General features: G+C 39.1%; 1 protein-coding gene across 1 annotated transcript; it reads right to left on the bottom strand.

Annotated features, from left to right (window-relative positions):
* Nucleotides 1-1,678: 1,678 nt before the first annotated feature.
* Nucleotides 1,679-27,387, bottom strand: LOC135480160 (aminopeptidase B-like). Its single transcript, XM_064759926.1, has 15 exons — nt 27,291-27,387; nt 24,251-24,489; nt 23,520-23,635; nt 22,784-22,886; nt 19,687-19,796; nt 18,678-18,854; nt 18,059-18,271; nt 15,491-15,553; nt 14,966-15,085; nt 12,219-12,398; nt 10,417-10,493; nt 10,037-10,169; nt 9,437-9,583; nt 5,067-5,151; nt 1,679-3,863 (listed from the first exon to the last, which is right to left on the bottom strand). The coding sequence occupies exons 2-15, from the start codon at nt 24,426-24,428 to the stop codon at nt 3,709-3,711; spliced, it is 1,857 nt and encodes a 618-aa protein (XP_064615996.1). The 5' UTR covers nt 24,429-24,489; nt 27,291-27,387; the 3' UTR covers nt 1,679-3,708.

Genomic DNA, 27,387 nt, shown 5'->3' with positions numbered 1-27,387 from the left:
TTTCACAAAGAATGTTCAGACGAAGGTGTTCCAAATGCCCCCGTTTTTCACAAAGAATGTTCAGACGCAGGTGTTCCAATATACATCCCCCATCTGCATAAAGAATTATTCATTTACACGGCGGCAGCCCGCTCTGCATGCCTTCACCAACTTATTTATTTATTCAATTGATTGGTGTTTTACGCCGCACTCAAGAATATTTCACTTATACGGCGACTGTTCTACGTGATCTGTCCATTGCCGAGCGCTTTTAACAATCAGTGCATGGTCCCACATTTATTTATTTATTTGATTGTTGTTTTAACCCATGTACATTCATGAATTTTTCGTTGATAGGATGGTGCTTAATTTTATGGGAAGAGCAAACCGGGGTGATCAACATTAACTAACAGTATCGACCTCTGGCAAATTACCGATGACCTTTCCCATGTATGGCGCTCACCGTATATGCAACACCAGTGGTTCAGGACAACTATTTGTAGATGTCATTTTAACCATGGAGATATTTATTTACGTATTTATTTCATTGGTATTTTACGCCGTACTCAAGAATATTTCACATATACGACGGTGGACAGCATTATGTTAACCATGGGGATAAGATGTTTGGGTACTAGTATTCTATAGGTATATGATATGATTTATTTACAGGTTTGTGTAGATATTTGATGGGTACTAAACACTGCCGAGCTCTGTTCAAGAATGTTTCACCTACAGGCCTACACGATAGTATTCAAATTCATGACTGGCGCGAAAATCGAAATGTTCAAACAACCGCCCTGCGCTTTGCTAAGTTCGAGCCAAATTTCCTGACATCATCCCCCAACATATGAGATTTCAAACTGGAAATAAAGTCCTAAAATATCATAAACATAATTTATCTCAACCTTCCATGCTTTGGAATTTAATTTACTGATGTTCAACACCGCACATATAACAAAATATTTCACTATTACAACAGCGCCTAGTCAAGTTTTTAACTGGATATAAACTACCATCATTCACAAGAATCTGGACAAATCTCCCTGACTTAAAGCCACACCAGCTAAAGTTGGATTCGAGCACACGAATATATCTATAGCCATAAAAAAGGCATATTTTCCGTTAATTTTCGGAAATGACATCATCGATGAACTTAACGGGGTCCAGTTCCCCAACCCGCCACCCCATCCTAACTATGCTTAATTTCAGGACTTACAACTGGGGCTACAGGGAAACTGTTGTTTAAAGCCATGTTTACGCCCCTAAAAGAAAAAAGGCGAGAAGTTTTTTTTTACTTTTACATTAGGGCATACCAACAAAAAAAACAAAAAGTTTATTATTTACCCCTTACCATTAAAGGGTTCGAATTCTATATGCACAATGGAGCACAGTAAAATGACCTAAAATTCCGCCAAAAAATTTGCATTTGCGGAGGTAAATGAATATCATAAAATATCACTTCTGCTGCTGAAACTTACATTTTTGAAGTATGACAACAACTTAACTACCAAACAAGTCTGAAACACCTTTCTAGCATCAACAAAACTCCCAGAATCTCGAAAATCGGGCAAAAATGGGCAAAATTTTAGGTCATCTGACAAAGAATATCCTTTAAAATAAGTTTCATCTTAAAATTTAAATTTAAATGATACACAAGTAATAAATGACAACAACAATTGCACATAGTCAAGTCTAGCAGGTTTTATTTAATGGGAATAAAATATGGTTTCAATGTACTTTGTCAGGAAAAACAGAAAAAACACACAATCATGTAACACCACTAACAATTTCTGTTCCCTGCTTTCCTTTCTTTACCAAAAATGGTAAAACCGTCCTTACAGTAATAATTTCTGAGAAAACCAAAGAAGAAGTGAGTGTGACACACAAACAAACACACACAAGCCGATCGGCTTTAACGGTTTTCCATGAGCCAAACTTGCAGCGCTCAGGTGTTTTTCACTTATAGCAAAGTGATCCAGTTTACGAGTGGATTGTGAACAGAGCAGGAGTACCAGGAGTGAGCCACAGGCCTTCCCTCAGCACCTGTAACATATGGCCAGCTCCGTCATAGAGCACAAACGCCTGTCTGAGTTACGCCTACAAATTCCCTCACTACAAAGAAACAAAACTCGGCAGTTGTGTCCCATTTTGCAATTTTGAAAAACGTTTTAAAAAACAAGAAAACCCTGAACTTATATCCCGATTAAGACCTAGATCGTCGTTAAAATTCAATCAGTTGATAAATTTGGCCCTTGACAAAGTTGTCCGCAAAATCTTCCGTACATACCTTTCCTCCATTAGAAGACTATTGTTTTGGGACAAATCTGCTTCAATATCTTGATTTTCAGTACAGCCGCTTATATGAAGTTTGTTAGCTACTAATAACCTGTGACGCAGGAGCAAACATAGTGTGATGATGAATGTTACCTGTAGGTCAAATAACTATAATTACATGACAAACAAGTTTCTGAAGGCATGCAAAAATTAAAAATATCTGAAGGTTTTCTTCAAAAGAAAATATGATGTGTGCAATAAAAACTGTGAAAAATTTGAAGGACATATTTGTGACTGTGTTATATTGAAATACATGTTGTAATGAACCATGTTATATTGATGGAAAAGTGCTGTTGACATAGAGAGGGAGAGACAGACAGACGGACAAACGCCAGAAAGAACATATTACCGCCTACAATCATGATAAAAGTATAGGTGTCTTGCGCGGAATGTCCTGTTTTGCAGCAATACATCTATCAAAAATTTCATGATCTGATGAAGAGACGGATGGCCTGATGAACATCATAACGACAAAATCTTTGAAAAAAATTTACATCATGACTAAGAAAATAGAAACATTCTCTGCAGCAATATAAAAATCTCAGATAATGACCAATATACTACAAACATTCTTAGTCACACGTATTAAGTGAAACACAATGTCAAAAACACCTGGAAAAACAGATGTAATGAGGTTAAATGCATTTATTTATTTTATTTGATTGGTATTTTACGTCACAAAGATTTTGCTAAGACAACTACAGCAGCCTTAATAAGAAAGATAAACTGTGGTTCTAAAGGACCATAGTATCACAACATAGGCGGAATATACACATAAACAAAATCAACTCAACAATGACGCAATCATCGCCAGATAGCCTGCTGAAAACTTTATGTAAGACCACGCATTTTTTCAGACATTTTTAGATGTAATTATATGCATTCAAATATTTAAATTCTGAGGTGGGTTTTATGGACTGTAATGAGAGTGGCAAGGGTCCTCTGACATAATACATTGTTTTTTTATATATTCACCATAGGTGCTCGAATCCAATCTGCAGACCATATATAGGCCATATACTAGCTTCCTCCACACGTATATAAGAAGTAAAGCTATGAAACGACTTTTGACCGAACCAGGCAATGTCTCCGAAATTCAAGAAATAAAACCTTCAAACTCCAACTTTTCCACTAGTTCCCCTACCTAGAGTTATTATCTGTTCAAATCCACCATCTGTATTTCCAAATCGCTTGTATTTTGTCCCAGTGACACTTCTATATGTTATTTGAGCTCACTACACGTCGGCCATGTCCATGTGCCATCTTGCTTAGACTATAAACTTTTCTCCATCAGTTATCTCCCTTAACTTACATAGCCGAAGAAGCATTGTCTTCAGCAACACCTGCTCAGAACTGGAAGACATTTAGAAAAAACATTTTGCCCCCTAAATGTTAGTTTTGTTGGTCGAGTATTTTCTGCACACGCTGGCGCACTTCAACATGCAGCTGATCCCTGGTGTGGTTGAAAATCTGGATGGCCAGTTCTCGTGTTTTGTCTGTCCCCTTCACCAAGGCTTTGTATACAGGCAGGGTATACTTCAGTTTACCTGTAACATGAACACAAATATGAAACATGTAACAGGAACACAAATATGTAACATGAACACAAATATGTAACATGGAACACAAATATGTAACATGAACACAAGTCTTCCTAGAGATGAAGGTCAAGATTTAAAAGAAAAGACAAAAGTATTCCACATGAAGTTTAAAAAGACGAAGTTTTTGTCTTTGTGATTTGGCATGACTGAGATATTGCAGTTCAAAGTAAAAAAGCAAAATCACACACAATGAGAAAACTTAAAGTGCCGCGCTGTTAGCAATTTTGTTCAGTCAGGCACAAGATCTCTCTATAACCCAAGAACACAACTATTTTCACTTACGTTACATGTTTTGCCTTTCAATAATATGTGTGGTGTGCACGAAAAACGCAACATCATGCATCACGAGACTTCAACATGCCACATCCCGTGACCTTGTAAGAATTCCAGACTAAAAACTGATTTACTGGGTTACCAAGCATATCAGAAAAAAATGGCTTTGGTCGACTACGTCTGCTTTCACCCTTCTTTCTGAATAACTCAGGTTGTATTATCTGCTGACTCTTCTTTTAACTGGAGTATATCTAACAAAGGCCAACTTTCTCCTGCAATTTGCCTGGAGGAACTGCCTTATAGAACTATTCTTTTCCAGTATTATATGTTGAGGTAAGAACATGTAAATAATAAAAAATTGTTGAAAAAAGTTGCAATGTTAAAAAATTTGCTATATTTCATCATAAGTTTAGAATGTGAAAATACATTTTAAGAAACACAGAAAGGCCTTAAAATGATAATTTTGATGCCAACACCTCAAACTGCACAAACAAACTCTATACTGGTCATATAGGGTTGATGAATCCATCAGAAACAAGCAAAATGTGTCACGTGAAAAATGGAAATCTTTAGGTGATATATACCCAGTGATCGACTTATTCAAGATGACCTCTAACTGTCCTCTAAAATTTAATCACTTAAATTCATTACTGAATTTCACCCAAAATTTGGTGTGTTAAAATGCAATTTCAGAAACACATAAACACATTAAAATAATACCTTTGATGTCAACACTTATGATTTCCTCATTAGAAATTAATCAAACTTAAAAAAAACTCTACAATGTCCCTATAAGGTGAAGGAATCAATCACAATCACAAAACATGCTAAATTTGAAATACAGTAATTGTGTACACGTCTGCTTTTAACACATACCTTGGCATTCCAGGAAAGAGGTGATTTTATCAAATTCACAGGAAAAGTCATTCTTGGCAACTATCTGGGCCCACCGCAAGCGAATCTGTGATAGTAAAGGGAGACAACCACACAGTGTGTCAAGTCACGACAGAATAGCCATTTAGCACAACTGCAAATCTTCAATCCACTAAAGCAGTTTTTTTTCAGTGGAATTTATACATACAATGATCACAAAAATGATGCCAGAAATAATTTGGATATGTCACTGAAGATGCAAATTTCATAAATCTGAGCAGATTATTTCTCTATACCATATAGTTCTCTCAGAACGTTTCAAAATATTGGCTGCAGAGCGAGTTGAAAGGTTTGAAGAATTAGGGTAATCAATTGTTTTTAACATGGTTTGTAGGTTTAGCTGTGACATGTAGGTTTAGCTGTGACATGTGGGTTTAGCTGTGACATGTAGGTTTAGCTGTGACGTGTAGGTTTAGCTGTGACATGTAGGTTTAGCTGTGACATGTGGGTTTAGCTGTGACATGTAGGTTTAGCTGTGACATGTAGGTTTAGCTGTGACATGTGGGTTTAGCTGTGACATGTAGGTTTAGCTGTGACATGTGGGTTTAGCTGTGACATGTAGGTTTAGCTGTGATGTGTAGGTTTAGCTGTGACATGTAGGTTTAACTGTGACATGTAGGTTTAGCTGTGATGTGTAGGTTTAGCTGTGACGTGTAGGTTTAGCTGTGACATGTGGGTTTAGCTGTGACATGTAGGTTTAGCTGTGACATGTGGGTTTAGCTGTGACATGTAGGTTTAGCTGTGATGTGTAGGTTTAGCTGTGACATGTAGGTTTAACTGTGACATGTAGGTTTAGCTGTGACATGTAGATTTAGCTGTGACATGTAGGTTTAGCTGTGACATGTAGGTTTAGCTGTGATACCTCGGTTTAGCTGTGACATGTAGGTTTATCTGTGACATTTAGGTTTAGCTGTGACATGTAGGTTTAGCTGTGACATGTAGGTTTAGCTGTGACATGTAGGTCTAGCTGTGACTGTGACATGTAGGTTTAGCTGTGACATGTAGGTTTAGCTGTGACATGTGGGTTTAGCTGTGACATGTAGGTTTAGCTGTGATGTGTAGGTTTAGCTGTGACATGTAGGTTTAGCTGTGACATGTGGGTTTAGCTGTGACATGTAGGTTTAGCTGTGACATGTAGGTTTAGCTGTGACATGTGGGTTTAGCTGTGACATGTAGGTTTAGCTCTGACATGTAGGTTTAGCTCTGACATGTGGTTTAGCTGTGATACCTCAGTTTAGCTGTGGCGTGTAGGTTTAGCTGTGACATGTAGGTTTAACTGTGACATGTAGGTTTAGCTGTGACATGTGGGTTTAGCTGTCATGTGTAGGTGTAACTGTGACATGTAGGTTTAACTGTGACATGTGGGTTTAGCTGTGACATGTAGGTTTAGCTGTGACATGTAGATTTAGCTGTGACGTCTAGGTTTAGCTGTGACATGTGGGTTTAGCTGTGACATGTAGGTTTAGCTGTGATGTGTAGGTTTAGCTCTGACATGTAGGTTTAACTGTGACATGTAGGTTTAGCTGTGACATGTAGGTTTAGCTGTGACATGTAGGTTTAGCTGTGATACCTCGGTTTAGCTGTGACATGTAGGTTTATCTGTGACATTTAGGTTTAGCTGTGACATGTAGGTTTAGCTGTGACATGTAGGTTTAGCTGTGACATGTAGGTCTAGCTGTGACTGTGACATGTAGGTTTAGCTGTGACATGTAGGTTTAGCTGTGACATGTGGGTTTAGCTGTGACATGTAGGTTTAGCTGTGATGTGTAGGTTTAGCTGTGACATGTAGGTTTAGCTGTGATGTGTAGGTTTAGCTGTGACATGTAGGTTTAGCTGTGACATGTGGGTTTAGCTCTGACATGTGGTTTAGCTGTGATACCTCAGTTTAGCTGTGGCGTGTAGGTTTAGCTGTGACATGTAGGTTTAACTGTGACATGTAGGTTTAGCTGTGACATGTGGGTTTAGCTGTCATGTGTAGGTGTAACTGTGACATGTAGGTTTAGCTGTGACATGTAGGTTTAGCTGTGACATGTGGGTTTAGCTGTAATACCTCGGTTTAGCTGTGACATGTAGGTTTAGCTGTGACATGTGGGTTTAGCTGTGATGTGTAGGTTTAGCTGTGACATGTGGGTTTAGCTGTGACGTGTAGGTTTAGCTGTGACATGTAGGTTTAGCTGTAACATGTAGGTCTAGCTGTGACTGTGATGTGTAGGTTTATCTGTGACATGTAGGTTTAGCTGTAACATGTAGGTTTAGCTGTGACATGTAGGTCTAGCTGTGACTGTGATGTGTAGGTTTATCTGTGACATGTAGGTTTAGCTGTGACATGTAGGTTTAGCTGTGACATGTAGGTCTAGCTGTGACTGTGACATGTAGGTTTAGCTGTGACATGTAGGTTTAGCTGTGACATGTGGGTTTAGCTGTGACATGTAGGTTTAGCTGTGATGTGTAGGTTTAGCTGTGACATGTAGGTTTAGCTGTGACATGTGGGTTTAGCTGTGACATGTAGGTTTAGCTGTGACATGTAGGTTTAGCTGTGACATGTGGGTTTAGCTGTGACATGTAGGTTTAGCTCTGACATGTAGGTTTAGCTCTGACATGTGGTTTAGCTGTGATACCTCAGTTTAGCTGTGGCGTGTAGGTTTAGCTGTGACATGTAGGTTTAACTGTGACATGTAGGTTTAGCTGTGACATGTGGGTTTAGCTGTCATGTGTAGGTGTAACTGTGACATGTAGGTTTAACTGTGACATGTGGGTTTAGCTGTGACATGTAGGTTTAGCTGTGACATGTAGATTTAGCTGTGACTGTGATGTGTAGGTTTATCTGTGACATGTAGGTTTAGCTGTAACATGTAGGTTTAGCTGTGACGTGTAGGTTTAGCTGTGACATGTAGGTTTAGCTGTGACATGTAGGTTTAGCTGTGACGTGTAGGTTTAGCTGTGACATGTAGGTTTAGCTGTAACATGTAGGTCTAGCTGTGACTGTGATGTGTAGGTTTATCTGTGACATGTAGGTTTAGCTGTAACATGTAGGTTTAGCTGTGACATGTAGGTTTAGCTGTGACATGTAGGTCTAGCTGTGACTGTGATGTGTAGGTTTAGCTGTGACGTGTAGGTTTAGCTGTGACATGTGGGTTTAGCTGTGACGTGTAGCTTTAGCTGTGGCATGTGGGTTTAGCTGTGACATGTAGGTATGGCTGTGACTGTGATGTGTAGGTTTAGCTGTAACATGTAGGTTTAGCTGTGACATGTAGGTTTAGCTGTGACATGTAGGTCTAGCTGTGACTGTGATGTGTAGGTTTATCTGTGACATGTAGGTTTAGCTGTGACATGTAGGTTTAGCTGTAACATGTAGGTCTAGCTGTGACTGTGATGTGTAGGTTTATCTGTGACATGTAGGTTTAGCTGTAACATGTAGGTTTAGCTGTGACATGTAGGTTTAGCTGTGACATGTAGGTCTAGCTGTGACTGTGATGTGTAGGTTTAGCTGTGACGTGTAGGTTTAGCTGTGACATGTGGGTTTAGCTGTGACGTGTAGCTTTAGCTGTGGCATGTGGGTTAGCTGTGACATGTAGTTTAGCTGTGACATGTAGGTTTAGCTGTGACATGTAGGTTTAGCTGTAATGTGTAGGTTTAGCTGTGACGTGTAGGTTTAACTGTGACATGTAGGTTTAGCTGTGGCATGTGGTTTAGCTGTGACATGTAGGTTTAGCTGTGACATGTAGGTTTAGCTGTGACATGTAGGTTTAGCTGTGATGTGTAGGTTTAGCTGTGACATGTGGGTTTAGCTGTGACGTGTAGGTTTAGCTGTGACATGTAGGTTTAACTGTGACATGTAGGTTTAGCTGTGACGTGTAGGTTTAGCTGTGACATGTAGATGTCAGAGATTACAGAGCAGAATCATCCAAAATTACCACAGCAGGGACCTACAGAGAGAGACATTTATCTGCTTGTTTACGTGATTGTTCCTTAAGGCCATAGTTAAAAAAATAATCGAGAACACAAGTTTTATGAGTGGAGAAAACCTGAGAGGACAACATAAACCACCGACTTTTGGAAAGTTAATGATGTCATTTTCATTTGTGAAATTTGAACTTGTATGTAGGTTTTACCAAGGAAAGTGGTTTTAACTTAATGGATGCAACACAGCACAATGTTTACGGTACAACTCTCTACATGACTATCTCTATGTGTATCTCCATACCTCAGCATTGTGACTGTTCACAATTTGGGGATACTGACTGACAAACTTCCTACAGCTAACGTCCACTGTACAACACTGTACGTGACTATCTCTATGCGTATCTCCATACCTCAGCATTGTGACTGTTCACAATTTGAGGATACTGACTGACAAACAGCCTCAGGGTGTCCTCAGGGAGGGACTCGGCCTCTAACAACCTGTCCAGGAAGTATATCAACTGTTCGGCTCTCCACCCACTCACATCAGTGCTGGGAGGCTGGAAAAGACAGAATGGGATTTACCCTAACAGTTTTATTTCTCTAGAAAAGGGCATTTGAAAGTCAAAATATAATAAAGAGTAAAAAAAAACAAAACAAAACACAATGGGGTAAGTTTTTCAGCAAAATGGCACCTCTGGTCCAAGCTGAATAGTGGTTATATCTCTTGTTATACATGAGTGCTGCACTACCACAAATCGTCATCGCAAAGGCAGCAATGAACAATAACAGGTTATGGAATTTTGGTGTGAAAGTACAGCAGGAAGGTTGGCCTTAAAATTAAACTTTAAAGAAAAAAAACAAAAAAAAGAAGTGATGCTTAGCAGTCAATCAGTCAATTTTATGTAACATTTGAATTTGGTTTATCTCGTTGCAAATTCACCCTCTCACTAAGAAAAAAAAAATGAGTTTCTGGGCTATGAGTTTTTACATTCTTGTATTCCACACATTACCTGCCCTGAGCAGCTAATCCACTGTTTAGCCAGCTCATCTGCCGGCGCTGTAAATTCCCGACTGGCTGAGAGATCTGGTTCGTATGGGGGCCAGCCCGGCGTGTGGAGCCAGCGGTCAAATTCATACCCAGGCCTGTCAGATAAAACACAGGTACACATTCGCACTGATTTCACAAATCCTCGTCAACAAGATGAACCATGCGCAGGTGAACTCAGAGAAGTTTGACTCATCGAATGAAATACAACCTGCTATACGTTTATTTGTTATATTTTCCATGTTATCATTAATTAAAACATGTATACTTGAGGTACAATCTAGTGTGACAATACAAAAGTCAGACAATTAGGCGAGAAACGAAAGAGTTGTGGAAATATCTTACCTGTTCTGTACATCTTTCTCCTTTAGTTCAGGAAAGTAGTCCAAGAAATACTCCAACATATCCTCAGCTACAATGCTCTGTCAACAGACCAATCAACATATCCTCAGCTACAATGCTCTGTCAACAGACCTATCAACATATCCTCAGCTACAATGCTCTGTCAACAGACCAATCAACATATCCTCAGCTACAATGCTCTGTCAACAGACCTATCAACATATCCTCAGCTACAATGCTCTGTCAACAGACCAATCAAACATACCCTCAGCTACAATGCTTTGTCAATGAACAAATCAACACATCCTCAGCCACAATGCTCTGTCAACAGACCAATCAACATATCCTCAGCCACAATGCTCTGTCAGCAGACCAATCAACACATCCTCAGCTACAATGCTCTGTCAGCAGACCAAGCAACATATCCTCAGCTACAATGCTCTGTCAGCAGACCAATCAACATATCCTCAGCTCCAATGCTCTGTCAGCAGACCAATCAACACATCCTCAGCCACAATGCTCTGTCAACAGACCAATCAACACATCCTCAGCTACAATACTCTGTCAGCAGAACAATCAACATATCCTCAGCTACAATGCTCTGTCAGCAGACCAATCAACATATCCTCAGCTCCAATGCTCTGTCAGCAGACCAATCAACATATCCTCAGCTCCAATGCTCTGTCAGCACACCAATCAAGCAGACCAATCCTCAGCTACAATACTGTCAGCAGGCCAATCAACATATCCTCAGCCACAATGCTCTGTCAGCAGACCAATCAACACATCCTCAGCTACAATGCTCTGTCAGCAGACCAATCCACATATCCTCAGCCACAATGCTCTGTCAACAGACCAATCAACACATCCTCAGCTACAATGCTCTGTCAACAGAGCAATCAACGTATCCTCAGCTACAATACTGTCAGTAGACCAATCAACATATCCTCAGCTACAACACTGTGTCAGCAGAACAATCAACACATCCTCAGCTACAATACTCTGTCAGCAGAACAATCAACATATCCTCAGCTACAATGCTCTGTCAACAGACCAATTCATGTATCCAATGTTAAGTTCTCACAATATATGCAAGTCATATTAATCATAATTGTAACTGTGTAAGCGAAAAATTCATGAATAATACATTAAACAACAATCCAATATTAAAATAAATCAAGGAATATACTTGAATAATAACAAATATCAAATATCGGATGATGGGAACTGTTGCTTTCTAAAGCTTACATTGGCATCTATAACATCAAGTATTGATTGGTACAACTCATGTATTTAATGGTTGTAGTCAAACCTCTACATAGCGGAATACAGTCTTTCTGACTACTTGAGCATGGCATTAAACAAACAATCAAATATTAAAACCAATCAACCAATACAGGACATTTTTATTGTTGAACTTTGAAACAGAGAAACATTACCACTGTCATGCGTGACTGCACAGTACTAATCTAAATTATTCAGAGCTCTCACTGCTTCTGCGGCCTTGGTGACAGTAACCGGTCAACAACGCCCATCTGGTTGTTTGCACAGTTTGCCCTTTATTGAAGATCACTTGTCTTTCACCAATATGGTGTGCATATCTGTAAGCCATATGTGATGAAGTTCATCAGTAACTTGCCAAATGTTGGTGGTTTACTCCGGGTACTCCGGCTGCCTCCGCTCATAAAGCCGATTGCTTTCATATAAGTGAAAAGTTCTTGGGCCTGGCTTTAAGCAACAAATAAATAAATAAATATATATGTAAACAATTTGTTCAGAAATATAGAGGAATCCGCAAGATTCACCTTGTACTTGAATTTGTTGATGTAAGCTTTAAGGAAATCGTCGAACGTTCTCAGATCTCCAACCAGATTCTGAAGGTAGGAGACAAACATGAATCCCTTCTCATACGGCGTCTCGTTGTAAGTGTCATCTGGGTCCATGTCCGGGTCAATCAACACGCGCAGACGATTGAACATGTGATCCTGAAACGATACCAGTTTGTTGAACAGGCCGACAAATATCATAGCTATGAAGCACACCTTCATCTTACTGTTATAATGCTGATAGTTTTTTGATGAACAATGTACCAAACATCATCACACACGCACGCACCTCATGGTTAACCTGGTGAAGAGAAGGTCTGCCAGCAACCTGCGGATGGTTGTGGGTCCCCCCCCGCCAGGCTTACCTCTCACCATAATGCTGGCCACTGTCGTATAAGTGAAATATTCTCAAGTACAGCGTAAGACACAAATCAAATAAATAAATAAAAAATGTCCTGTTCAAGAGTTTAAAAAGAACAGTGTTCCAACCAAATGTGCACATGCATACATCTCACTACTGCCTCCTGAAACGTTCTTGTAGAGTAGGATGTACACATCAAGGTGCATACAAATCGCAGCTACAATGCCTACAGTTTTTCAAGCAGGTTTTCCCAAATATAAAGACACACACATCTTCACTGCTATCCTGATATTCATACGATACAGTTCCAAACATCACACTTACACATTCACCTCACCTTACAATGATGAATTACACACAATAGTGGGCAAAATATCAAGGCATATGCATACCTGATGGTTACCCCGGTGGCAGCTTTTCAAAGAATAGTGTACCAAATATCAACTACACTTACACACATGTTTCTACTGTTACCATGTCTTCACAGAATAGAGTGCTAAATATCAACTGTTACACACATACATGCTTCTACTGTTACCATGTCTTCACAGAATAGTGTGCCAAATATCAACTGTTACATACATACATGTTTCTACTGTTACCATGTCTTCACAGAATAGTGTGCCAAACATCAACTGTTACACACATACTTGTTTCTACTGTTACCATGTCTTCACAGAATAGTGTGCCAAATATCAATGTTACACACATACATGTCTCTACTGTTACCATGTCTTCACAGAATAGTGTGCCAAATGTCAACTGTTACACACATACATGTTTCTACTGTTATCATGTCTTCACAGAATGGTTTGCTAAATATCAACTGTAACACACATACATGTTTCTACTGTTACCATGTCTTCACAGAATAGTGTGCCAAACATCAACTGTTACACACATACTTGTTTCTACTGTTACCATGTCTTCACAGAATAGTGTGCCAAATATCAATGCTACACACATACATGTCTCTACTGTTACCATGTCTTCACAGAATAGTGTGCCAAATGTCAACTGTTACACACATACATGTTTCTACTGTTACCATGTCTTCACAGAATAGTGTGTCAAACATCAACTGTTACACACGTTTCAACTGTTACCATGTCTTCACAGAATAGTGTGCTAAATATCAACTGTCACACACATACATGTTCCTACTGTTACCATGTCTTCACAGAATAGTGTGCTAAATATCAACTGTTACACACATACTTCTTTCTACTGTTACCATGTCTTTACAGAATAATGTGCCAATATCAACTGTAACACACATGTTTCTACTGTTACCATGTCTTCACAGAATAGTGTGCCAAACATCAACTGTTACACACATACTTGTTTCTACTGTTACCATGTCTTCACAGAATAGTGTGCCAAATATCAACTGTTACACACATACATGTTTCAACTGTTACCATGTCTTCACAGAATAGTGTGCTAAATATCAACTGTTACACACATACATGTTTCTACTGTTATCATGTCTTCACAGAATAGTGTGCTAAATATCAACTGTTACACACATACATGCTTCTACTGTTACCATGTCTTCACAGAATAGTGTGCCAAATATCAAATGTTAAACACAGGTTTCCACTGGTTCCATGTCTTCGGAGAGCAGTGTGCCAAACTTCAACTGTGACAAACATACGTACAAGTTTCCACCATCGTGTTCATTTAATAGTGTGCCAAAAACCAACACATGTATCTTACCAATACAATGCTGACAGGTTTTCATAAAAAAGTGTGTGAGATATCAATGCAAAGACACATCCCTGTTACCTATGGTTAACCTATGATGGCTGACAGGGGCCACAGTATGCCTCCAGTAATACCTAGGGCGATGAAGCCAAGGAGCAAATATGCTTCATCACCCTTGGTATTACTGGAAGCAAACTGTGGCCCTTTTCGGCCATCACAGGTTAACAAATTGTTCACACATTAGTATGAAAACATCAAGATACATACACATACAACTCACTGTATGCCAAATATCAATGCAAATACACATCCAATGTTTCTCCGTGGACTGGTTTTCACAAATTAGTGTGTCAAATACAAACACCCACACACCTCACCGTTACACAATGCTTTCAGAAAAGTGTGCTCAATATCAACACACATATTCAGTCATTGCTATCTATCTGAATGGTCATGTCCAATATAAGAAATGGTTGGAGAACGCAACCTTGTCGTTAGCTCAAACTTAGAACCATTGTACTGTCTGTCATACTGAGCTGACTGTGAACTAGTTTCTGTCTGGTGAGCCAGCGTTTCATGCTGGCTCACCGTTTCACTTAAGATCACTGTTTCACTAAAATCACATGGACAAAACTCTATCAAAACTTTTATGACTTACCTCCCCTGTGTCATCCATGTGTCGCCGTAGCAAGTCTTTGCCAGTCAGGGTCTCCAGACAGGTGTATGGAGCTCCGTATAGTTTTTGCATAATTCGCCTCTGAGCAAACATGGTAAATCCCTAAAAATAAGAAAGAAAATTAAATCGGTTGGTTCAAGCTGTCAAGGAGTTACAAATACAAAATACAAAATGTCAATAGCTAATGAAATAGTATAAAGAAAGACATGACCACGACAGTGACATACCCTCAATGCAAACAGCAGGCACGAAGTCAAAACTGTCATTTTTTCCACATTTCTTTCTCACATTTTCCTGGTTAATCTCCTTCTTACAAATCAGGAGGTTTGTGATGTTCATGGAAAAATGTTAGTGTGATTTCCAATTAATTTTCTTTTCATATAATCTGCCAGAATGCAAAATTTGGAATTTTTTTTTTTTTTTCAAATGCCTTTAAATTAATTTGTGTACTCAATGTAATGATCATCTTCAAAGGAGTCAAAACAGATTAGGTTCTTCGTACTATACCTCATTTAACCAAAACTCACTCCAGTTCGCATTGGTCACCAAATTCCCAAACCAGCTGTGTGCCTATGGAAAACAAACATACTTGTATTAATACTTCAAACTCATCAATACAAAACAGGAGTGAGGCAATCTATACTTTGCAAAATGAAAGAAATGTCATAAACGACCAACACGACCCTCATAATCAGTACGTCCGTAATAGCCATAATCTGCACCTCCATAAGAATCCTCATAGCCAGCACCTCCATAATGATCTCATTATCAACACCTCCATCCACGAGGTTCTTAGACGTCAAAATGTTAACTACCCTATCAGAAATATTGGGTTTTTTCAAGGTCGTTTTGAGATTTTTTCAGATCTAACTGCCCTGTAATAGAGCCATACTGAGTTTTTTTAAATATCTAACTACCCTACAGAATTAATAAGACAAAGTAATATCAATTTCTATGTTTTCAGATTCTGAAATATCAAACTGAAAATGTCCCATACATCCATTCTAACCGGTTGATCGACTGTCGATCTCCTAAACCATACAAATATAAATTCTCGATCACCAGAGCAAGCTCCAGGAGAACAATAATTTCACATGATGGCAGGTGCAGAGTGCTTTCAGTTGGTAACTATATTAATTTTAATTACAAGAAAATCTATCCGACCTTCATGCCAGAAAATGACTGACCATCAACATCAGTAACTTACATAAAAATGGCTGCTTGCATCCGTGAGCATAGACTACTATTTAATGTGACATATGATTGGCTCAATGAAAATTATGTGACCAATGAAATATCTTGTTTCATAATCCCAAATAAAAGGTGAGAACATGTAATCAAAACAAACCTTTGAGAGAGATCTCATAAAGACATCCTGGGGCCAGTTGTTCAAAAGTGTATTAGAGTTAATCTAAGCTTATCTCTTAATACCAATCTCATCCCTTAACACCAATCTCACCCCTTAATACAATCTCATCCGTTAACACCAATCTCACCCCTTAATACAATCTCATCCCAATACAAAGTAAATGGCACTTCAGTCTGGGCTAAAGTTAATACCCGTCTTAAGTCCCAATTCACTTCTGGGCCCAGTGCTCCACATATTTCACAAGGAGTGTCTTCTTCAGAACTGAGTCATACTGAAATATATTCAGTTTTTCTCTAGCTTATAGTATACTTACAACTCCATATCAAGTATTTTGGATCTTTTAACTACTGTTAAATGGTAGTTACGGTTGACATTAATGAACCCCTGGCATCAGGAACCCCTTGAATCATGAACCCCTGGCATTATGAACATCGTAATCCGCACCTCCAGCATGAACATCAAAATCCGCACCTCCAGCATGAACATCATAATCTGCACCTCCAAAATGACCATAACAATCAGCTCCTCCATCATGACCATCATTATCATCACCTCCCTAATGACCATCATTGTCAGCACCTCCATCATGACCATCACCTCCCTAATGACCATCATGATCAGCATCTCCATCATGACATCACCTCCCTCATGACCATCATGACCAGCACCTCTATAATGACCATCATGATCAGCACCTTCATAATGACCATCATGATCAGCACTTCCATAAGGACCATCATGATCAGCACTTCCATAATGACCATCATGATCAGCACTTCCATAATGACCATCATGATCAGCACTTCCATAAGGACCATCATGATCAGCACCTCCATGATGACCATCATGATCAGCACTTCCATAAGGACCATCATGATCAGCACTTCCATAATGACCATCATGATCAGCACTTCCATAATGACCATCATGATCAGCACTTAAATAATGACCATCATGATCAGCACCTCCATAATGACCATCATGATCAGCACTTCCATAAGGACCAGCATGATCAGCACTTCCATAATGACCATCATGATCAGCACTTCCATAATGACCATCATGATCAGCACTTCCATAAGGACCATCATGATCAGCACCTCCATAATGACCATCATGATCAGCACCTGGAGCTAACAATGATAATCAGAGGAACAAATTACCTGATTAAAATTAAGTTGATGGTTTTTTTCTGACTTCTTTTTAATGAGATGCCAAAAGAAGTCTGAAGTGAATTTATAATAATGTCTTGTCTTTCCAAACACACAAGAATTGATGTCTGATGCGAAGTGTATGTTATAATACATCGGTCATTTCATTACAGGTGCAAACAGGTGAGGAGAGGTTCACCCCCAACCCACATTTACTCCAGCATTATTCATAGGCAGGCCCCTGGATCACAAAGTTCAGGCCACTTTAAAATTGTTATTTTTTATGTAAGAAAGACAAAATATTGCTTGACAACGTAAACAAACTAACGGAAAGGAGCATACCAACTTTAATAATGGAAATCTTAACTTGAATCTGAGATAGTTTCATGATCCCAGGACCTGGACCCTTGCCTATTTTAAGAATTAGCTTGCACACCTATCCCCCACCAATGGAGATGGTTCTACTGCCCCAAAAAACAGAGCATTAAATTCTTGTGTTATAAGAAGCTTGTGTATTTCTGCAAACCATGACAAAACTAACCATATCAAACTTACGATTTCGTGGATTACAACATCTGTCATGGACTTATCTCCTACGAGCAAACATGGGGTCACGAAAGTCAAGCAGGGGTTTTCCATCCCGCCAAAAGGGAAAGATGGCGGCATAACGAGGATGTCATAACGACCCCAGACATACGGGCCAAATAACTCCTCTCCAGTGGTCAGAAAATTTTCAACTATTCCTCCAAACTCTTCTTTGGCGCTCTTCTGCAAAACAAAAAATAAATTGTAACCAAACAATGACGAAAAGTTTGTACACTTACAAAGTCCATGAAGGAACAGGTGGCATTTACACCTCCACAACACAGCAAGGCAGATAATCGGTAAATTATTGTCAACCAAACTTGCCTGACATTTTTCACAAGTCACATGATGCAGTTATACTGTTTTCACCTTTAATGAGGAAAGAGTTCCAACTCGAAATTCCCCTTTTCACTCATCCTTCTGCAACCAGTTTATTTTATGGCACTTACAAATTGAGTAAAAAAAACACACAATATTTTTAAATCACCTTGGTGATCCCAAAAAAAATTTAAGAAAAAATAACTTGAGAAAAAAGAAATCTGACAAAACTAAAATTTAAGGAACAGAATAGTAAAAGTCTTTTGGTTACCAAAAGAGACGGCTCAGTCCATACACGACTTCGGGGTCCAATCTCAGCACTGACCAGGTCCCCCACAGCTAAGGCCACCAGGTAAGATTGGATCGGCACCGATTGCTCAAACAGGTATCGGCCATGTTTTTCAGAACTGGAGTTTGCGCTCATGACTGCAGTAAAGCCCTCGGGCACCTGACACATACATGTTCACAGTAAATAAGACCATTCCAGGTTTTTAGAGTTATCATACTTCTTTCAGAGTCTCATGTTCACTTTACATCACTTCCGCCGTGAGCAAATTTGGTACAGAAATCTTGAAGTGACTGGAGTCACAGTGATGAGGTAGGTAAAGATGTTGGAAAACAACTATTCCCTCCCAACCTTTGCTTGCAGTAATATCCTATACAGACACATACCCTGCATCTAAAGTACATGTATGCACAATATGCAGAGCTTTACTTTCGAAGGGAATCCAATTCTCGCCATGATGAATCTGTTTGGATTTTCGTAAGAAAGTCACTAAAATAATTTTCAAAATGACGAATTGTTCTCAAATTTCCAGTTCATGACTAAGCCTCCTCTCAACAAGGGGATGTACGACTGTAAACATCGCCATAATGCACGTTTTGTTCGAAAGACAGAGACAGACATTTCTGTCAGAAAATGTCAGCCATCTAAGGGCAGCAGATCTCAAGGGATCTCAATACTTTCCCGGCCATTTCCTCCTCACCAGATCTTAAAATTTCGCCAGTTCAACGTTTCACATTTGCCTTATTTCACTGATCTTATGAAGGTATATTTCGGCATCCAAAAAGTTTTTAGCACTGAAGGGAATATTCTATGAGGTTTACCTGCCTTTAAACAAAACACTTTTTTTGGCCACATGAATCATAAGACATTTACCACATGTTGTAAGATTGGACACAATGGAAATATATCTAAATCAACTCTGCATTAATATTATAGGTACAATACCTGTCTGTCAATCTTTACCTGCTCAGGCAAACAAACCTAAGATTCTCACCTGAACAGAGGCAGAGTACGGGGCCTTGACAGCAGGTGTGTCCTGACAGGGGAAAAAGGACCTGTTCATAACAGCTTGGCCCTGTGTGTACAGGTATGGCTTCATCTTACCTGTCAATTAATACAAGGTGTGCTGTTAAAATCATCTGAACCTGTGATGACTTATGTCCAGTTTACCTAATGTTATTCCTGAACTTAGGCTTGAAATTAACTGCTAATTGTGTTATTGAAACCTAAGACAACTCTTTGTATTAAGATAAAAAAATCGTAGTGGGCTGTGGCCTAGTTGTTAGACTCATCTTTCCAGTCCTAGATCACAGGTAGTGTTGGTTCAAACCCAACCTTGGACAGGGAATTTGTAATTCTGCTCTCACTTTACTTCTGGGGCCTTTATAGTGACAAAAAGTAATCAGTGACATTTGTTGAAGACCATTTGTTATCCACCAGTAAGGTGAGCATATCTGTACATCAGTTGGCAGATAATAACAAGCAATAATCAGATAACTAAATAAATTTTATTTTTTATTTTATTTAATTGGTGTTTTACAAAATGCTCAAGAATATCTGACTCATACAACTTCAGTAAGTATTATAGTGGGAGGAAACCTGGCAGAGCCCAGGGAAAATCAACAAAAATGTTTTCATTTTTGTACTCTAAATTGTTTTGAAGTTAAAACTAAGTCTGATTTAAGCATACGAGTTCATTTTACTGTGAATGAAAAAATAGATGCTTTACTTGATGGAGATCTCGCACATCTCGTCCAAAATGGAGGGTTTCTCAAAAAAACTAAACTTCAATCACTACATAAGAGTGGCATTTTCAAGAAATTTTTCAACTGCTCCTGTAATTCACTGACTATTTTGGACTAACAGGCGTCAAGACACAGCTGTCTTCCAGATCGTGGTGTTTTGTCATGCGATTTTAGAAGTGTTAGACGTGAACAATCTCCAGACATTCCCGATTTCATAAAACGGCGATCATAAACTCAACGTGCACAGACTGAATATTGTGTTCGCATAATGTTGAAATGGATCTCCATTTAAACCAGCTTCATTTTTCAACAATCGTAAACATTGTGTTAATGCAAAGTTAATTCTATTCCTTCTAACATTTTCTGGGAATTCCGTGAGTCTTATGTGAGTCATGTGTGCTTAAGTCTTAAAGGGTAAATGACAGCTTACACAATTCAACATTGACCAATGCGATAAACTTATTTTCAGTGACCTGCACCTTGGAAAAAAAAAAAGTCTACCAGATTGTGAAATCTGTCGCCAAATCTGGACTAGCAGACAGAGACTCAAAATTTTACATACTGTCAGATGTCACGTGCCTAGTGAAGAGTCTTTACATTTTAAGTTGGACTTTGGGGTTGACTTTGTTACTAAACCATTTCCATAAAGCCATCACAAAGTCATGTGACGGTATAGGTGTATTACAAACATAGCCACATCACTTACATGTAATCTTTTTACCATGGGTAGAATTCAAAACAATTACCAAAACAACAGGTGGTCAGATGGGGTCTCTGCTATCTGGCTGACAGGTCCTATAAACAATGTTGGAACTTCAAAGGCTATACCCAGAGCTGGGCACAATTGCGACTTGCATATCACTCAACTCACCTGTTTATATTTGAATACACTCTGCCATTTTTAGATTGACCCTTCCTCCCTTAAATTTCCACACAAAGAATGCTATTGTTAGACCATAAAGATCAATAAATATGTATGTTTTGATGCAAACAAAGTGGGATTTTCAGAAAAGACTTGATAATGCTGAGTCTAATTTTTGTAACGTTGTAATCAACCTAATGAAAGAGTCAAAAAAAAAAACAACAAAAAACTCTGAGTTGAACAGATTATAGCCAGTGGATCAGGTTACCCGCAACAGACAACTATGTTCACCTCACGTTGCATCGAATCGCAAGTTATCAAGAACGACCGGGGTCTGGGTAGAAATTTAGTGTATTGACTCAGACTGACCACTCAAAGCCTTCGCCCCCTCTCCACTGCCGAGAGTGAATCCATGCACATCACTGGCCAGTTGGCACGTGTCGACTTTCTATGTTGCCTATAGTCATATAGGTGAGAACCATTAGGTCAGAAAGGTCGACAAATTACGGTAGTCAGTTTGAAGGGTTGAGCAAAATCGGGCTAACCACTAACCTTTGTTCACCCGCCTTATATTGCCCACCAAATACTCAAAGATATTATATTATTATCCATTATTAATATTAAAGCTGGGGAAAATCAATGATCTTACGTCTGAGACTGGGGTTAAAGTTGCCCTACATGCCTCAACCTTGGCTCACACTCCAATGGAGCTATAGTACATTTCATTAATTTTTCTGTCCTCTCGCACCTCAGGTTTTTATCATGCGTCGTCTTCACGAATACTCTAACTTAAATGACCATAAATTTCGTCCATGACTAACTTGCCCATATTTTATGATTCTGAGAGTTCTATTGATTTTAGACAGGTGTTTTGAAATTTCCTTGGAACATGGGATGATATTCTACCCACACCCAAAAATAATATTTCGTGACAATTATTTACCTCTAAAAATGCACTTTTGTGGGTGAAATTTTAGCTCACTTAGACTAAGTGCTCTACAATTCTGGCAGCCTCACCTTTATTCCTTAGAAGTCAGGTGGAGACATGCAGGACTTGGACTCAAATCACCCCTGACATGTTACAGCTATATAAGACAAGCATCCTAACCACTCACCCATGGCCTTCTCCCTGTTTCAGATACATTAGGAAGTTGTCCTGGGGGAGGCGGCATATTTTCTAATCCTGTGGGTGGCGCTAATGTGAAGCAAGAACCTTGAGCCATTGTTATGTAAAGAATGGTTTGTAGTGTAATGTCGACAATGATACAATGTACTAGTTTCTATTATAATGTCGTACTGTCTTTAATGTGACATCACCATGAAAAGCTGGGAAAGGAACATTTGGTGTCAATAAAATGATGTCAAGGCCCAGCTCTCGGGCATTTGACAGGTCCCCATTGGAAAGAAAGAATGAATGATTATGGCTCGACACCACATCGGCCAATATTTCAGCCACATTGTGGCAATGTTGTAGTTAGAAATACCTGCAGTTTGGGCAGGGTTTAACCATTCCACGCCTCGCCCACCTGTGGCAATGTACTGGATTTTTAGGGTGAACTCTGTCCCGGCACTCAGCTCACTGGCCAGCTAGAAATACAAAACACAGACTGCTGTAATTCTTCAACCTTTTCCCATGTTTTCATGGTGCTCATTGATGCATGTTCTGAAGGCATTATTCTGTACGAACTGATAAAATTATACTTCATGTGAAGCCCTTAAATTGGCAAAACCAACCAATGTAGTTTTGTCTCCAAAATTAAATTATAAATGTGCATAAATTGCAATGTAAGTTGCTCTTTCGTATGCGATAAGTTTGAGGAAACAGGGTACTGTACAAAATGATAACCCTGAATGAGGGGCTAAAACCCGAGGGCATTCAAGAGAGACTGGTCAAATTAATTTTGTGTTCTTTTCGCAAAACCAGCATACTCTGATGGGCTAAAACTCTCTCATACTCCAGGTTTATTACAGGAGTTCAGCTCATTCGCTGGTACTCGAAACAGGAATTAAGACAACTTGAGCAATTTGTTCAGAAACTGTGACAAGGTGGTCTACTGAAGGCTCTTGTTTGTGCACGGTATATTATGTAAATGATTGTTACTTTACTATTATTCGTAAGAAGGCCATTTTTCTGACCAACAACAAGCAGCATTTTGTTTCTCAACAGTGTATATGTGACATACCTTAGCTGTCTTTTTCTTTAAAAGTGAAGGTACATACCTGTATTGCCAGCATGGAGCCATAGTGTCTGAACGGCTGCACAGAAAATGGGATGACTTTAGACTCTCCATTTTCTATTCCAGTTATTTTCATTGTCTCATGACAGTCCAGGAAAACTTGGGGAAAAAAGACATCAAAAGAAGAAATAATATCAATATTTAAAAATAAAACTTAGAAATCACATTTGGAACATTTTCTAATAATATTCACAAACTAAAAAGATTAAATCACACTAAGTTTATTCGTAATTTCCTGAATCATGGCACTGCTGTTGAATGGCAGCGTTAAAAGTTTGAAGTATGAAGTCTGTTGTGCATAAACAAAACTTCCTGCCACAAGTAAACCTATTTACCGTTATAATGAATGTTATTACATATTTTAGTTTAATTTATTTTAATTTTATAATTTATTTATATGATGGTTGTTTGAACCCATTCTCTTGGGTTCTCAAGAGCTTTTCACTTATAGAACGGCGGTCAGTTTTAGTTGTGGAGGAAACCACAGCACCCGAGTAAACCACTGCCATTTGGCAAATTACTGACAAAATTTTCCACATGTTTTTCACGCATTACAAACTGGCACGTCATATTGAGTAGGCAACAGAATTTACGAGAAGTTTGTAAACAGGTAGAAAAAGTAAAACATAGGTATGTACACATAACACATATAGACGAAACAAAGTCAGGGGGAGATCACCTTGACAGAACAACAACAAGGTTAGAGGTACCTACCTTCAGAGACACTACTAAGGGCCTCACATCGCAACGTGCACTCGCTCTGAATCTCCCGCTTTTCAAAGTTCACCACTAGGTCCAATTCATACTTCTTGATGCGAACATCACGAAAGTTTGAACAGGTGGCGCCATCTGTGGCCTTGTCACCGTGGATCATCGGGCACATCTGAGACATGTTGTCACCGGGAAGCCGCTAATGTCAGGTTCCCTCAATCCTCCTTTCTGCATAGACAAATCTGCAGATCAATAATAATTCAATAATAATGATGCATATTCTGTTAGTCACTGAATTTATTTATTTGATTGGTTTTTAACGCATTACTCAACAATATTTCACTTATATGACGGCGACCAGCATTATGGTGGGAGGAAACCTGGCAGAAACCCCCGGGGGAAACCCACGACCATCAGCACATTGCTGGCTGACCTTCCCACCTGTTAGTGACTGAAATATCAAAGTGAAAGACAGCACTGACTAATGTTCATGTCAACTGAAAGACTAACATTCAAAGTGTCTTAAAACAGCATTGTAGATACTTTTCTTTATTTTTTTCAACCCAGCAAAGTTAAATGAAACTTCGTCTTGACACAGCTTCAGCACTTCTCTATTATTGAGGGAAAATGAAGTCACGTTTACATTAGCTCTCTCACGTCGAAGGTATTTTCCGTACGATAGTCTAAGCAGTAGCCTATCGCATATAAAAGTTGTTGATTTCAGGCATGAAGGCCCAAGTGCTATATAGGACATACTGGAAGAATATTTCTTTCAATGCTTAGACTGCTTCTAGAGTAGCTAGGCCTACTGTATCATTTACAAGGAACTCCAACAACCCTGACTAAATTGCCTGCAGATGACTAAACGCTAAAATGAATAAACAAAAAGGTATTTGTATAATTAGAACAGGGTGTCTAAGTAGGCCTAGAGTCAACTGGGGAGATGAATGCGGTTTGACATGGTATGCCACTGTCTGACATAATTTGTGATATCGTCGTTGAATATTACACGGCTTGTAAATCAACTGATTTTAGGTCTGTGGTGGTCTGTAAATGATACAGACCTGCCCTACAACACTTTGTGAAATGGCAGTTCGGTTACACATAACTAAATTGTTGTAAACGACCTCAAATGATGCTTTATGCAGTAAGTCTACGTTTTATACGTCACTTCACGGTGTGAACGGGTAAAGACTACATCACAGCTTAGGCCAGCCATTTGTGCAGTATTGTCATTTTGATCTACATGTTATTTCATGAAATCTCATTAAAATAACAAAGTACGATAATTTTTAGAAAGCTTGAGAATCCTGCTTTTGATTGAAAAATGTTTTAGCTAGGTGCTGCCTTGCCCTTTGATTTTAGGAACAAATCAATCACTTTCTCACATTCTTCACTTGCACTTTTTTCAAGGCATGAGGAGTACTTCACGTATTGCAGTGTTTTAAAACCTACCGACAGATTGTTTGCTTTATTACATTGTTTGTGTTTACTGTAATTCCACAACCTTTTCAGATGCTTGCAAGGTGTTTATTTAAGCATATTCTCAGAAGCCTCTCACCAATGCGGTCCCTGTGAGTTCAAGTCCTGTTCATGATATCTTCCTCTCCAGCTGTAAGTGGGAAGGTCAGCCAGCAACCTGCAGATGGTCATGGGCTTCCCCCGAACCCAGTTTTCCCCCACCATAAAGTGAAATATTCTTGAGTATGGTGTAAAACACCAATCAAATAAATAAATAAATAAGCATATTCTGAAGGCATAATTCTGTGTGAACTGATAAAATTATTTTTTTTTTGTGAAGCCCAGATATTGGCCTATCCAACCAATGTAGTTTTGTCCACAAAATCAAATTTAAAATGTGCATGAACTGCATTGAGAGTTGCTCTTTTGTATGAGAAAGGGTTGAGAAATTAGGGTAGCATAATTTTCAGCATATAATTAGTAGTTGTCCAGCTCATGGACATGCTGGCTTCCCCACTGTCTTATTCTTGAGTGAAACACCAATCAAATAAATAAATACATGAATTTAATAATTAATTCCATTATATTAGCTGCAAATCTGTTATAAAAACTGTGTGCATTTCTTATAGATTGACTCCAGGGCAGAATGCTTGCGAAATTTGAACACTAGCTTGAAACTGCAGTGGATCACCATTATGGAAGGAAAAGCTGACAGGGCTTTTGTCGTTATCTACCGGTAAGTACCAAATTTATCATGGTGTTTTGGGTGATATCCTTGGCACGTGCTGTTACATTTCGCCCAGGAATAATAACGTGGTGACATGTGTCAAGTCAGAACTTAGTTCCAGGTGGAAGGACCCATATATATTTCACTCGATAATAGCACGCCTGTCACACCAGTCATGAATTCCCGACACGGCCATCACTGAAATGTAGCAGCCATATTGCCTTCACCACAGTTATAGTTTTCACAAAGTTGTCGTTCGTGGAGGGCTGAGACATAAGACTCACACCTGACACCTGTTTTGGACTGCAGGCATCACTGAGAAAGGGCTTATAGCACTTGGCCTGAAATGGTCTGGTCAGAACTAAAAACACACGTCACATTAAAGTCGGAACTTGGAGGTCACGTGACCACACTTTCGTGCAATAGTGTTGATAACAAAATGCCGTCCAATGTTAAAGCACTAAGGAAAAGGTCACTTTTTGTCAGTTTGCTAGCGACCAGTTAGGCCTAGTTGAACAAAAACTAGTTTCCTCTAGGCCTATAGGTTCATAGCTGTGTGGGGTTTACTACGGCAGACTATGGACAGACACATTATATGTTGCCTGCAGAAGTATATTAAAGCCAGCAAGGGGAGTAAAGTGGTGTTCAAGGTAATTTACGGAACAAGAAAAGGCTGGGATAGCATACGTAATCACAGGGCTACAAAGGTAATTTAACGTTGATGAATTAATCTAACACCAACAACGTTCGATCACAACAACTAACCATTGAGCTCGCGATCGCTCAACTTTCGAATCGCAACCCTAAATTAAAACACCAAGGTAGACAATTACTTTCGCAGAAAATACCACTGACTAGCTTGCCACTGGTTTTCGTGAAAAGACAGACGCCAGCCAGTTATGCAGCTCTATGTGCATGTGTACACCACACTTCTCATTCCCGGTACCAGTAC

This window comes from Liolophura sinensis, chromosome 13 (genome assembly GCF_032854445.1).
Source record: "Liolophura sinensis isolate JHLJ2023 chromosome 13, CUHK_Ljap_v2, whole genome shotgun sequence".
Classification (NCBI taxonomy): Eukaryota; Metazoa; Mollusca; class Polyplacophora; order Chitonida; family Chitonidae; genus Liolophura; species Liolophura sinensis.
This window is presented reverse-complemented; position numbering and strand designations above follow the sequence as displayed.

Bases quoted from the DNA above. Each gene is read 5' to 3' on its own strand.
- LOC135480160 (XM_064759926.1), bottom strand. From the start codon at position 24,428: ATGTCTCAGATGTGCCCGATGATCCACGGTGACAAGGCCACAGATGGC. The intron at 23,636-24,250 runs GTAGGTACCTCT...TTTTTCCCCAAG, and splicing joins CCTTAGTAGTGTCTCTGAAG to TTTTCCTGGACTGTCATGAG. The intron at 10,170-10,416 runs GTAAGATATTTC...TTTATCTGACAG, and splicing joins GAGAAAGATGTACAGAACAG to GCCTGGGTATGAATTTGACC.